The sequence below is a fragment of the Vanessa atalanta genome, chromosome 9 (assembly GCF_905147765.1).
Source record: "Vanessa atalanta chromosome 9, ilVanAtal1.2, whole genome shotgun sequence".
NCBI classification, from domain to species: Eukaryota; Metazoa; Arthropoda; class Insecta; order Lepidoptera; family Nymphalidae; genus Vanessa; species Vanessa atalanta.
In genome coordinates this window covers 674,105-689,682 of record NC_061879.1, presented here as the reverse complement: position 1 = coordinate 689,682, position 15,578 = coordinate 674,105, and the positions used below count along the sequence as shown (strand labels likewise).

The following is a 15,578-nucleotide window of genomic DNA, read 5'->3' as shown; positions in this document are numbered from 1 at the left end:
ATGTCAATGTGCACGCAAAGCATGAAAATTCAGTCTCATTATTTTTTCATAGCGCACCAAGAGAAGTATAACGTCAAAACCAATTTATCTATACACAATATGTCATCACGACTGAGCCATTTAACCGATCGTAATGAAATCGAACGTGGCCTGGGATCTTGGTAAAGATATGTGCATATGATTTACGGAATTTTCGCAAAAAAACCCGATCGCAGATGGTACAGCGAGGTTACTAAAAAAATAGACGCTATGTAAATAGAATTCACGTAATGAATATAAATATAAATCTTCATCAATCTCTGAATTCCCCGACGTATCAATCTGAACCTTATATAAATCATATTGAACGAGAACGCTGGCAACCGAAAGGAACTTTTAAAATATAACATCTGCCGAAGATGGCCGCGCAACTGAACTTATCTGTAACCAAGAATATTGGTTAACCTTTATACATTTCTCTTACTAGAGATTGATACCACTGGAAGTTGTAAATATACCTATTGGTACTTAAGCAAAACTTGTTTTATGTATTATCGAACCGAAGTCGAAAAAAAAACATTTACGTCAGGGCAGATGTTGACTCTTTTCGCCTAAAATCTCGAAGAACAATAAACAATCCAATTTCATTTAGATAAAACCGAACAAACACCTGCGTTAAAAAACACCCTCGGCTATTTGCGTTAAACGTATCATACACCTTGAGATTGTAACAGAATCTATAGAATCGTTTAGTTCAAACAAATAGATCCCTGAAGATAAATCAAAATCACGTACGATCTAAGCCCAAGACAAATATTATGCACCCCCAAATGTTTTGGACGTAAGCAATAAGAGAGGCCAGGTGCGCATCAAGGCAATACATCGGAACAAATGGTGAAACGTGATCCGGGTACAGGACACTGACCCATATATAATGCGGCTCAATTCTAAGACTCTGAGACGATGATCGAAGAACTTAAACGGAGCGAAAGGGAATGGATCAGCTGAATTTCCAGACATAGATTGTGGGTTTCATTTCGAGTAAGTCAGGTTTTAAAATTTTATACACGGTAAGATTGGTTTGTAAGCAATGTTTTAAGAGACGATTTATCGGGTTGCAGGATTTTAGTTTTATATTGGACGTTGAGTTAATATTAAAGAAGGAATTTCAGACGTTAATATTGTGTAAGTCGTAGACGGATTAATATAAAGAGCATAAAAATTTAATATTGTATTACGAGATTTTATTTTTGTAAGTCTATAGTCAATTATTTATTATTATAAATCATTTTATTAAACAGTAATAGTTAATGTGTAATTAATTATATAAATAATTACGTATGTAGGATTAAATTTTAAAAATTGAATTATTTTGGTTGACAAGAGATTACTGGTAAGGTTATAAACGGGCTTATCTGGTGTACATAATGGAAGAAGGATGCGAGATGGTCTACTGGATATTACATCTACTGTCATTGGATCTGTGTGGTAGAATAAAGGCCTACTTCCCTTCCATTTTAACCCAGCGGTATAATAACAAGCTATTGATATACAATGATAATTAACATAAAAAGGTAATATAACATGTAAGTGACCCACTACTGGGCTAATGCCTCCCCTCTTTTCGAGGAGAAGGTTTGGAGCCTATTCTCGCAGCTCCGAGTTAGTGAATATACATGTGGCAGCATTTAAGTGAAATTAGATATATGCAGGTTTACTCAAGATATTTTTCTTCACTGCCACGAGGCTACGAGACCGAGATGAATCATGAACACAAATAAGGCACATGAAAATTCAATATTACCTGCCTGGTTTTGAACCCGCTATAATCAGTTCAGATTACGCCGTCTACTACTGGGCGATCTCGGTTCTGCTATAGGAATATAAGGTGCAAATATCTATTAATTCTAATTAAAATCTATTTTTAATTTAAGTTTAAATTCCCGAGTAATTTGAAATTGTCTAGCGCAACAACACGTTCAAAATGTCGATTGTTTCAATACAAACCCCTATGGGCAACACTTGCTGCAATAAGGCCTTTAACTCGTCTGTTTTTGTGCTATGAATTGAGATTATGAATGTGTAATATTTTTGAATTGTTTTTACATTATTTACTATGTAATGACCAGTGTGATGTCAAGTTATACATGTATAATATCAACATATCATACAAAAAAGTTTTTAAACCGGTCTTTATACACTTCGTCAATTATTTTTTGGTCTGAAGTGTTTCTTTTTGTATCAGTGATATTTTTTTGCTTTTTATTTGAATAAATATTTTTACTCTGAATACTTCTTACATATAAACTTATTAAACAAAAATCAAACTATCTATCCAAGCTAGGTTTAAAACTTTACATTTAGTTCAATACATGACATGACGATTCAGAAGTAATTTTATGAGCCTACTTGAATAAAAACTATCTTGATTTGATATGATATAAAGTTGATAATTTTTTGGTTTTCTACATTGAATTCTGTATACATGTGACATTTGATAATAATCCGAGACACTAAATGGCAATACAAGAGTAAGATTGAATACGAGTCCAAATAGAAATTCAGATATAACAGCGCCTTATTCAGACCAGCGATCCGGACGCGCCGTAAACGAAAATTGGTCTTCTTATTTGAAACAACCGGCGATTAGGCGGCAACCGGCGATCACAATCATTCGATAATCCGGTCTGTTTAGCCGGCAGATTGTTTGCCCGCTAGCAAGTATGATCGAACTTTACATTCGGAATTGTTTAATTTTGATTTTATGCCATCGAGCTATTATTTATTCACGCTCTGCCTTTTATGCTTGTAACAGCAAGCTGAACTATTCATTAATGACGCCATTTATTTTTACAGTCAGACTAAATGTTTGTCGGAATTAACATATTAGCTACGCAATATTAATCGTGAATTCGTATTCGTTGTATATTCAAAACGATTTTTATAAAATTAAAGGATACAGGAAATTACACAAAGAGGGCTATTTGATGGTAAGTGGTCACCACCGTAAATGGACGATTGACTTGAAAGTCTCAGGTTTGGTCCTGACCCTTTCTGCAATTGTCGTGCCCACTCTTAGAAGCTTTTCGCTTAACTGGAGGGTTAAATTAGGAACATTAGAATATTTCTCGCAGAAAAGTAATGATTGTACTTTTATAGCTTTGTATGTTTATATTATGTATGTGAAATTGAGTGTGTTTATTTGTTTGTTACGATAAATACATACAATTATCATGAATAATGCAACCACGTTGTCAGGTGTTCAAAAAGTGACATATCATGCCTCTTATCTGTCTTAATCAGAATCAACAAGAATTGGCTAAACATCAACATGGCAACACATGATGACTGGGTGGAACCCACTACGGGTCTGTATAATGATCTACCTTTGTATCGTGTGTGAATAATGGTTTTTTATACCTACATCAGTGGATTTTTATATTAGCACCATTTTTATTAGACCTGAATACTGTTAAATGTAAATAAATGTATATGTGAAAATGTTAGATTTATTTGTAAATGGAATTCACCCTTAAAGCAGAGTTAAATACATTTTTCCGACATTAAGCAGTCCGCTTGGTGGTAGTCTTTTGGAAGACCCGTCTGAGTAGCTACCACTCAATTATCAGATATTCTTCTGCCAAACATCAAGATAATTTTGTATCGGTTTGAAAGGTAAGTGAGGCAGTAAATAAGTTGGTGGCGAATTGGCGATGAAAGGAATGGTTAATATTTCTTCCTTCATCAATATCTTTGGAAGGTTTTGACTATGAGATAGCTCATTTGCCTGTCAAAAACCTATCTTAAACCACAATAGCTCAACGGCATGAGGTGCATCTAGCGATGTAAACGTGGCAGGTTTTTTTTTTTAAATTAATTTTGCATCATCCACAGCTCACAGTTGCCCGTCACTTTTTTTAGATTTTACTTTAATACATGTTGGCGTTTTAAATTTTATTTTATAACTGAACATCAGCAGATATTCGATGGACGTGGCAGCAAAGGCTGATAATCGCTAGTCCCCTTGACAGATGCTTTACGTTTAAGAGGGATAAGAAACATTAGGGGTAACATAGGAAGTCCTGAAAGACAAGCATTGCTAATATTTAATTGAAAAAAGTTCGTAAGATGTCAGTCAACTAAGTGTTGACAGTTGCTTCCTGTAGCCGTGGCAGTTGAGATTTTATGACGCATCACAAATTTATATCATTCATACGATTTGGGACTCTATTTCGTCCCTTCGACATTTGATTCTCAAAAAACTTCAGTAAGCGATTTTTCATAATTGCTGTATTTTTATGAAAAGGATGAGTAAGCCAGTGGAATTACAGGCACACGGGGTAAAACGTCTTATGTCGCATCAGTGGCAGCGTATCTGTATAATAATTTATTTATATTATTGGCTGTATTAATATTTACGAGAGGAGATGACCGTCTACATATACCTAGATAAAAAATATATTGAGGCGGGAAGAAGAAGTGTGAAATGACAGGGTGTGGTATCTTCACGAAAATAACGTATCACATCCAATAAGTATTCAATTGGCGAGTGTTGTAAATGTTCAATTTTATATAAAACTAGCTGAACCTGCGGCTTTACGCGCGCGAAATTCCAACCCCGTTTTACCCCCTTAGGGAAGGAGTTTCGTAAAATCCGTCTACACTCTATACGGAACCTGCCAAATTTTAACTTTGCAGGTATTATAGTTTCTGAGATTGTTTTATTAATCAGTAAATGGTATTTGGTTTTTATAAATATAGATTAAATTTTAAGAGCAATATTTACGATAATACATTACATAATAATAAACATTAGGGCAGTCTGGCTCCCCGCCCACTGTTTTAAAACACCATTTGTATTTTGGAATTATCCGCAGCCGCCATAAACGGTAACCATTGAACGATTTAGCGGTCAAATTTAGCCCTGATAAATGTTCGCATTGAAAAACCAAAACCGGCAACTGTGGATTTTGACGAAATATTTGTTTTATTATTAATATAAATAAATTAAGAAAAAAAACATAAAAAATCAGTGTACATTACAAACACTGGCTGAACAAGATAGATCAAAATGTACAGTATTGTAAACCTTAAAAAGCTCTTCAGTTTTTTAGGATTGAAACCCAGACCCTCGGAATCTGTGGTCTTATATGGACCAACGGGAGAGTAAAACGTATACCTACAGTTACAAGTGTACATCTCACATAAACAAGAGGATTGTATAATATTTCTTAAATAAAAGTAACAAACCGTAAATACTTCACCACTGGGCTGAAGTATTCTATTCTTATGAAGAAAGTTTTGAAGTTTATTCCAGCTCCGTTGCTCCAAAGCTGATTAGTGGATATATGGCTGAAGTTCTTCTAGCATATGCAAGTTTCCTTCCAATGTTTTCATTTTCCTTCCACTAACGAGATTGATTATAATCACGAACTATGCACAATTCTAATGACTGGGCAATTCCGGCACCTTTTAAATTTTTTTATAGGTAGTAAAATTCCTAATAAAATGGTTCCCGACAGTTGTCCTGAATAAGGAATATCTAGGACACACATAATGTTTTGTTTGGAATTTAAGAGAACAATATACGTATCTACAAGCATTGTGTGAAACAATGGTTTCAACCACGCAGCCAAAACCGTATTCGAAATGCGGCTGGCTCTTGAAAAAGCTGAATCTGAACTAAAATTTTCTAAAGACCAGTTAAATTTGAGCTCATTTACCGAAAACGAATCCTTAATTAATAAACTGTTGTTTGTGTAACGGAAATACACAGCCGTGTTCATAACTATGCTGAGCATCCATCAAATATAGCTTGCGATAGTCAGATGTTATTTATTTAATAAGTAGGGATAGTTGTATTTTATTTAACCGATTTAAAAAAAGGGTTTTATTCGTTTATTTTTTTTTATATATTCTTTTCAGGATTGCAACATTTATAAGCTAATTTGTTTTTTTTTTAATTTACTCTAAACTATTTATCAAGATTTAATTTGGGATCACCGACCTTGGGAAATAAGATGTTATGTCCCTTGTGCCTGTAGTTACACTGGCTCACTTGTCCTTCAAACTGGAACACAACGATACTTAGTATTGCGGCTTGTCGGTAAAATATATGGTACCTACGCAGGCTTGCACAAAACCCTAACACCTAGTATTTTTTTTATGTTTTAGTTGGCAAATGGGCAGGAGCTCACCAGCGACTACCACTACCCATGGGCATCTGCAAGACCGACTGCTTGTGGATGCGTTGTCGGCGATAGTAATATTATAATTACTCTTTTTTCTAATTTCATGAATGCAAAGCAAATTAATTCGTAGTTGGTTTTCATTTAGTAATATATATTCACTTTGAATTAAACTGTTTTAAAAGAGTACGTAACTACTGAAGTTTGGATTCTCTCGGGAGAATTTCCATTTGGAATTGGTGGTAGCTTTACTTAAAGTGGAACCCTGTTGAATAAAGTATTTTATAATCTGTTTTAAATCGATCGATAAAAACCTTTTGTAACCGTTTCGAATACGATCAAGAAACAATTTTTTTTTTTTATTTAGTAATTCATTTATTAATTATTACAATTACAAATTTAACTTACAACGAAGAATTCAGTTTTACTCATTACGAAAAATACAGATAACTTACCGTAGACTGACGTGGGATATAAACCCTGGAACTGGGTATAAAAACATCCACAAGACCTACGGCACTCGAGTCATACCATTTATTTATAGCATCGTCATCATGTTAAATATAAATTTATTATCAGACATTATCTGATAGTACATACAAAACTGCAACAGATCCCTGGATGGTCCTAATTGCGCGGTAAGCATCATATCGGCAATACCGAAATAACACGCCATTTATACTGTGCCGGTTACTGGCGCCAAATTTCGATATGTCTATTATTATAATTTTCATATTCGAGCTGCGGCACTGGTCTAGTTGTTAGCTTATAAGGCTACAGATTCTGAGGTCCTGGGTTCAGCGCAGTGGTGAAATATTAACAGGCTGCTATTTTATATCAACAAGTGTTCCATATGGTTATCATTTTAGCGACATAAAATATGTCACATAAGCAATTATGTATGTATTTTTCAGACGCGTGCCGCATTTTTCTAAGCTTCTAAAAATTACATTCACACGTCCCTACCGGAAGAGTGGGATGTCGCCGGGCCTGGGGCGGAATGAAAATGAGAAGAAAATTCCAGCTATGCAAATACCCCGACGTTCACTGTCGTTGTAAATTGTTGCAATTGGTTTTAACCAGTGATTATACGGATATTATTAAATTAATATAAAAAAAAAACTTATTTGTTACAAACTAAATAGCACTTTGTCTTAACTGGATATAAATAGTACCGATTATTGCTGTTATTAATTATTACTGTTAGTCTAGTGGCACATAAGTTAAGCTGTATTTAATTTTGCAAACATTTGGTTAATCGAATTTCGGCCTTATTAGATCATTACATAGTATTAAACTTACGTCGCTTACCGCTGTCTATCCCTGTGTATGCTCAGATCTTTAAAATTACACAACGGATTTTAATGCAGTTTTTTTAAATAGATAGATTGATTCAAGAAGAAGCTTTATAGGTATAATACATGAACAATAACGCAGAGAAACACTGATAATTTTAGAGGTTTCTAAAGTGATGTCGTAAATAAACACATTTTTTTGTGCTTACATTGCAAATGCTGGCTGAGCCCTACGAGATAGATCAAAATATTATACTGTAAGCTATATCTTAAAAAGTAGTTATCGTTAGTAAAAAATAAAACTCAATTGAAATTTCAGTGTATGGTGAAACTGAATAAATTCTGTGTTTTCATAGTTTGATTGATATGATTTGATTACATATCAACGCATTAGAACAGCATAGTCGAATAAATTCGAAGCCTCTTAGTCAAGGAAAGCAGAGTCATTTGCTCAGTAGTGGGAAATTTACCGCCTCTTACTTCATAAGACTTTGAAATACGTCTAGAATTTCATACCAAGCCCTACTCATAATAACGAGCTACATGAAAAAGCAACGAAAAAATATCGATCTGCATGACGTGAATAGACAGTATAAAGGTCTGATACTGTAAAGCTGTTGTAGAATTTATATTTTATGAAAGGCAGGTTGCTTGTTGAAACGTGCCTCGGGTAGTGGGTGATCTTTACTAAGGCGGTTGTGAAGCCAGCTTCCTGAGCTGAATTTTCAAACTTCCTATGTTCCTTAATAATAGCTGTACTAACGATAAAACTCAATTGAAGTGATTATAACAACATTGAACATATTAAATTAGGTGATGAATAATATGCTCGGGAGTCAGTTAATCTATTTATAAATAAGTATTAAGTAAATACAAATCAAATTATAATCTTTTGACTCCTCTACTTGGCGAGTGATTTCTTTATTTTTCAATTTGAAACTTACATCGTATTGTTTTTCTTTTCTTAGTTTTATGATGTAAATAAATAAAAGTATTCGACGACCTCCTTGGTCGAGTAGTGTGTACATTGGTCGGTTTTCATGGGTACGCCACTCCGAGGTCCGGTGTAGAAAAAGTTCATTAATTTTCTATGTTGTCTTGGGTCTGGGTGTTTGTGGTACTGTCGTTACTTCTGGTTTTCCATAACACAAGTGCTTTAGCTTCACATTGGGATCAGAGTAATTTATGTGATGTTGTCCAATATTTATTATTATAATCAAATAAAAGTATGTTCAATAGCTACATCGCAGAGCTGAAAGTGAATAAAAATGTTCGAGACTTACTAATTTAATTCATATTATATTTTCCTTTAATTTTTTAAAAATGATTGTGTTCGAATTTCGACTACTAGGTGAACACTAGTTCTTGTAATTGATAAAACAGTTATGTTAGAGACTAGATACTACTAGTTTGAATGCCTACTGACTCAGAGATACTCGTATATACTTAAATAACAATTATACCAACTGATTTATACTAAAAAATAATAACAATAAAATATACAAATCATTGCTTAAAAATAAGCACCAATTATTGTCTTTATAAGCTTTTATACAAAAAACATGAATTAGTATGATTATTAATCATACTAATTCATGAATAATTAAATGAATATTAATCTGGCGTTTCAGATGAGGTTAACATGCTGGCAATTTTTCTAAATCAGTTTTTTTTTAGCATAATATTTTATATAACGCTGGTTAGCTGTCACACACAGCGTTTTCCCCCTGTTATATTTCATGGGCAGATAATCGCACCATAATTCATAATAGCACAGCACTACTAATATGAAATTCTGTACCTAGTATTCGTGATCAGTTTTAAAATAAAAATTTATCGCCCATTCCCGAATAAAGGTGCTATATGCGAATTTATGACGATAGGACTTAGAGAATTGATGGAAGCACTAAAATTCATTCGTAAATCTAAATTTATAGCCTTTGGATTTTTATATGAGATATTTATATCTTTATTATTTAATAAATCCAGTGCTTTGAAATAATCGGGCTGAAGTAGAAATAGTCGGGACGGTTTCATAAAAAGACAATGTAAGGTCACTTTTACAGTCCTTACGATATTAGTCAGATAATAATTATGATTCTTCTATTTAACATAGAAGCTATAAAAATTGCATTAGATATACTGTAATACGGCTAAATATATAATATATATATGTACATATTCTGTTTTTATTAGAGTTAATGCTTGTTGACTTCCAGGCAGGAGACATAACATACATCTATGATTGTATTTAACTAACATGACTGTATTTTTAGATGTTGAAAAAGAGTAACTACTGAGTTTTTTACCGATTCTGCTCGGTAGAATCTACATTCCGAAACGGTGGTAGCTTTACTTTAAATAGTTTGTTAAATGACGATTCAAAATTGCTTGTAAAAACCTACTTGAATAAAGTATATTTTGATTTTGATTTTAAGCCTATGCTGCTAAAATACACACTGACTGCCGCCGAAGCTTAATATAAAAGTAATATATTTAAAATAGATTCGGATTCCTTTTGTTTTTATACTTAAAAGATGCATCTTATCCAGCTTTAACTACATCATAAGTTTCATTACAAATTTTAAGTTAATTAAAAGTAACTTTAAATTCAAGTTGCGTACAAACTTTATCTTAAGAAAGTTTCTTACAGGATTTCCTCGCGAAAAACGTGTTTAATACAACTTCAGCCCTTCACCAGGTCATAGTAATATATTAATGCATATTTATTTTATTACATTAATCATTACGTCACTCAGAACGAAAACCAGAATATGATTATATAATTAATTTACATAATTATAATGTATTAAAAATTTGAAGACTGGTAATGAAAGTATAACTGAGAATGAGTATCACATTTTTTCATGTGTGTGTTTTTAAAAATATATATAATCTACATATAGTTTAGTGGTTTTGAGCATATATTCATAATAATAATAATTATTTTTATACTATTAATTATAAAAAAAATGATGAATAGAGATATTAGTTTAATAAAGAATTCATGTAATATATTTTCGCTGATTCACGATTATTTTTAAATCGAACGTGTAAAGCCAATACGTTCAAAAACAATAAACGCCCTATCAATGGACGAGATAGCAGTGCTCTTTTGGGAGAATTAAAAAAATAAACATTTTAAATGCAACCGGCCGAAAACAAATGTCTGTGAGCTTGCTGCAGTCATTGTATTGATTTTACATCCGACTGTAGACAAAAATGGACCGCCCCAACCATTTGTTCTCCATATTTCGATTTACTAGCGCGTTCAGCACACTATAAACTAGATTCGAGGTAAGTCATAGAGTCTAATCTTCTTTTACCAAAAGCAAATATAGAACAAAAGTACAAAATATACATACAAAAATACATATAATTTTGTACGTATATTTATTATACAAAATACAAAATTATATGTATTTTTATTATTACTAAATAGCATATTGGATTACAAAACCTAAATCAATATTATCTTTATTTAAATAACATTTAAAGCACATGTAAGTAGTTTCGAACTGTCATATTAAGCGGTAGCATCTAATGCAGCTATCTGCTTAGTTAGAAATTTAGAACTAGAACCTCTTTTGCTTAAATAATACCTATAGAAAATTAACATTTGAATGTAAAGAACAAATTAATGTTCTGTACGAATACTAAATCCATGCTTTTTTATCATGGATATATCATTAATTTATTATAATCATATTCAAATTGAAAAACGGCCAAATTTTAAAACCTAGCTACATCATTCGAGCCGTAATTATTAGAACTAAACAAAAAATACTACGCGCAATTATTATTCACTTGCACGGTAGGGGATATTATCTAGTACGTGTGCACTCATATTTTTTTACAAGAGGGAATCGAGCAGTGAGTGTACGGCCTCGCAGTTATTAATATAAAAATAGATGATTAAACTCACACATTATGGATTCGAATTAATTTATCGTATAAAACATTGACTTAAGATGGTCTAAAGCTTCGAATACGTGAATCCTAGCCTAACGGTGAGCAAAATTAAATTTTCATTGCCAAATTTGTGTTTATAATTCATTTCGTGCTCGGCGGTAAAGTTAATACTGTGAGGAATCTTGCATATGTCGTATGAGTTTCCCCCATTAGGTCACCTTGAAGGCCCTCCCCCAGCGGTGGGATTGTAATATTCCGTTACTATAAACCGTGAGTAACTGTAAAGTGAAAGTGCAAATAGTAGGGGCTTCAAATGGACCAAACATCGAATAACCAATAGCTGTTATCCGCATTTTTTGTTCTTCCCAACGATCTGCGAACGATTTTTACGCGTATTTACTCGGAATATGATTTGTTTCAATATAAACTGGTAACATACGAAGTATTCATATCCACTGGTATTTATTTTAACATCAATTTAAAGCTGTATTGGGACCGTGCTGCGTTCAATCGAATATATTTGTTGTTGGTGATATAACGTTTCGGAACAACATGAAACTGGAAATACTAGCTAAAATTAACAGCGGTATAACTCTCTTTTATAAACTTATTGTTAGTTTTTTATCTTAATGGTATAATGTGTGTAGTGTTCAAGACTTTAGACGATGAATTACAATCTTTAGACTACATGGAATTGTATAAATTAAATAATTATGTATACTTTAATAATACATATATAAAAAGAGATATTGTGTGGTAGGGCTTTGTGCAAGCCCGTCTGTTACTACACGCCCATTACATTTTCAACCGTCAAACAACAATTATCTGTATTGTTGTGTTCCGGTTTGAAGGATGAGTAAATCAGTGTAATTTCAGGTACAAGACGATTGGCGACGCATTCTTACAGCACCAATGTCAATGAGCGATGGTGACTTTTTATTATCATAATATAGGTAGGTGAACGGCCGAATGGGCCACCTGAAGATAATTGGGCACTTTTCGTCAAATTAAATTATCCTTCTACGTGTTTAGATTTTTATAAATGTGTTACATGATCAACGGTAAATGCGTCGTGATTAGCAACTATATAATGAAATGGTATCATATATATATATATATATATATTTATCTTCCATGAGTCATATTCTCCATGAATTGACTTCCCTTCTTTCTATTTAAAAAGGTAGGCGGTCTATCATATACATATGCCACCTGATAGTTACTGATTGCCCATAGATACTGACTGTATAAGAAATACGAATAATCCCTTTAATTTTGAATGTGTTACAATGTTTTGTGAAGTGTGTGTGTGAAAAGCCGAGATGGCCCAGTGGTTAGAACGCCACATGTGTATTCCGCCAACCCGCATTGGAGCAGCGTGGTGGAATATGCTCCAAACTTTCTCCTCAAAGGGAGAATAGGCCTTTAGCCCAGCAGTGGGAAAAAAAGCTGCTAATGAGAAAATGAAAATAATGAGTGTTACAATCCATGGAAACTAAGATGTTACAATGACTTTACACTGACTCACTCATCTTTCAAATTGCAACAGCGATACAATGTCCTGTTTGGAGAGTGGGTGGTCGACCCAGATAGAAACTATAAAATATGTAACTCCAACCTTTATCTTGAAATGTCAATCACTAATTACAATCGTCAATCAATTGTCCAAACAGTTGGAACGAAATAATAATTTCAATTTGTCTCAAGAGATAACTTACAGGCTACTGGCATGTGTCCAACAGATAAACTAATTTGACGACCGATAAAAGTGTGATATTAATGGCTTTTCACGTTATTTTCTTTTATTCATTTATGTCATGTTTTCATGACATGATAGATAATAATAATGTTCATTCGAATTTCGTTTGATATTTGATAACAAAGGTCTTTTTTTTCGAATGAAAAAAATTTAGTTGAGTATTGTGTATTCGAATTTCGAATAGAGAATTCAATATTTATCGAATCAATGCAAATCTTGAATTTGGAATCGAATTGTAATATCGTCATATAAAAAATCTTTATTAATAAAGTTGAGCGACCGTTTTTTTTAATGTAAGGGAAAGCTAAAGCTATAATGTGAGAAAGAGACAAAAGATGTTATTGTTCTGCAAGTCCTCATTATTTACATTACTATAAGCTGTTTTTTATTAAAAACAGAGAGAACGGGTATATGGGTCAGGCAGTAATAAAAGGTCAACAACGTATACACATATATACTGATCGTTGCATACTATGCCGTTGCGCTATCAAATATAACAATATTGATGTATATACTTTATAGCCTACTAAGTGTAATTTTTTTTTGTACGTAGGCGGACCAGCTATCAAGGGTTTTATAGCTACATAAGACCCTTATATAAACCTACAAGCTCTAAAAAGACCACCTGAATGAATTTATCGATACTTTATTTTGCTTTAAGCAGGTAGGAGAATAAGCAGGTAGCTAAATGTATGTAAATTTATAACGTTAATTAAAGTTTATTCTGTTTTAAATGTGAGTTTTATGTAAGAATCTTTGTTAGCACAATGGCTGATGCAGTCGAGAATAAATTAATTAAATACATACCTTGGTACCTCCTTCGCAGGACTAGATTGCGTTTCTTGGTGACTGTACGAAGCCATTTCTTCGGATTATATAACATTTACACTCATTGTACTTTATATACACAGTTTCTCGCACATAATTAGGTTACTTATGTTTTAATAGTTAGTTTTAATAGGAACATCGTTACTGATAACTATAAACATGATTTACATGCGTATATGAAGTTAGTTTAGCAGTTTTAACACACAATTTATTATACGTATCAAGTATTAGCACTACTACAATTAATTTAAAATCTACGAAGTAAAACTTCTTTGTATGTAGTGAGTAAAAGAAAATTAATGATGATTTATTAGTTAGAATTCAAAAATTTAATAACGCTTCTGTCAGTTATAATTGCACTTGAATTTAAGAAGTAAAACTTCTTATAGTACTATGGGTAAATTTCAAAGTGTCTTTTAATGCTTTTCATATGCTTTCAATTTTTAATTTATACTATTTTATTACAATATACTGAAACAAATGTCAATTAAAGTAATGATCGGATCCGAGTATTATTTGACGACTCAATAAAACGTTACAATGGATTTAACGACTCAACAAACTCCTGATTTATTTGACAAGTTATAGCGAATATACTGGCTTTGATTGAGTAATTAAGTTTACAACTCTCGCATGTGTGAATCAGGCTGTAGGCACAGGAATGGGCAGACTATAATTTGTGCGCTTACATTCGACTATATTTTGCGTACGACTTGATGACTCAAAGTATTATTTTCTTTCATGATCAGTGAAGAAAGAATTATTATTATATAAGTTTCTATAAATTATTTATTTAGTTATTGGTTGTTTATAGAGATTTTAATAACTGTTTTTTCTGACACTTTTAGTTGTACTCACTAATCACCGGCTTAAATAAGGTATCATCGAGTTTTCATGTACTTAATTCGTATTTATGCGTCTATCTAGAGAATCTATATAGATATTTTGATCCGATATGTATATATAATTTAAATACCTAATTATATAAATGCAAAAGTGTTATTTTGTATCTCTTTTTTTTTCAAGGTACAAGGTAGTATTGAACGTGTCGTTATGAGTATGAGAACGTCCGTTAAAGGCTTTTAATTTTTTGGGAGTTATAAATATTTACGTCAAATTTTGTAAACAAAGTTAATAAATAATATTTTTGTCAATGTTCGCTAGTAAACTTACTCAAGATGTTTTGTCCGATAAAATAATAAGAAATGTATTTTAGATCTGAAACTGCACTGAATCATACGAAAGTTATATGAAATAATAGCTTTTAGTTGTACTCTAGAAGAAAATGCAAATATCCATAAACTATCAAACACAGCTGTTTAAATGCTTTACTACTATTGATTTGTATAATTTTATTGAAATATTTTCCTCGAATTAAAAATAATGTTATAATATAATACTTATCTATATATTTATAAAATAATTTATAGTTACATTTTATATTCCTATAGTAGTTTGACTCTTAAGTAAACATTTGTACTTTTCAATATTAACCTATGTAAAAAAAGGGTTAAATAAGGTTATTCAATCGGATGTTTTTTTTTTTTTGTGATTATTTCCTCTGAAATCCGTCATTCACGAACCGATTTAATTTTTTTTTTGTTTGTACGGGTATTT

General features: G+C 32.3%; 1 protein-coding gene across 1 annotated transcript in view; it reads right to left on the bottom strand.

Moving 5' to 3' along the window:
* Positions 1-15,578, bottom strand: part of LOC125066529 (kinesin-like protein CG14535) — a 114,872-nt gene that overhangs the window by 90,701 nt on the left and 8,593 nt on the right. Inside the window, exon 2 of the mRNA XM_047674632.1 lies at positions 13,941-14,112. Within this exon, the coding sequence (XP_047530588.1) occupies positions 13,941-13,996 (56 nt within the window). The 5' untranslated portion in view covers positions 13,997-14,112. The remainder of the gene's footprint in view (positions 1-13,940; positions 14,113-15,578) is intronic.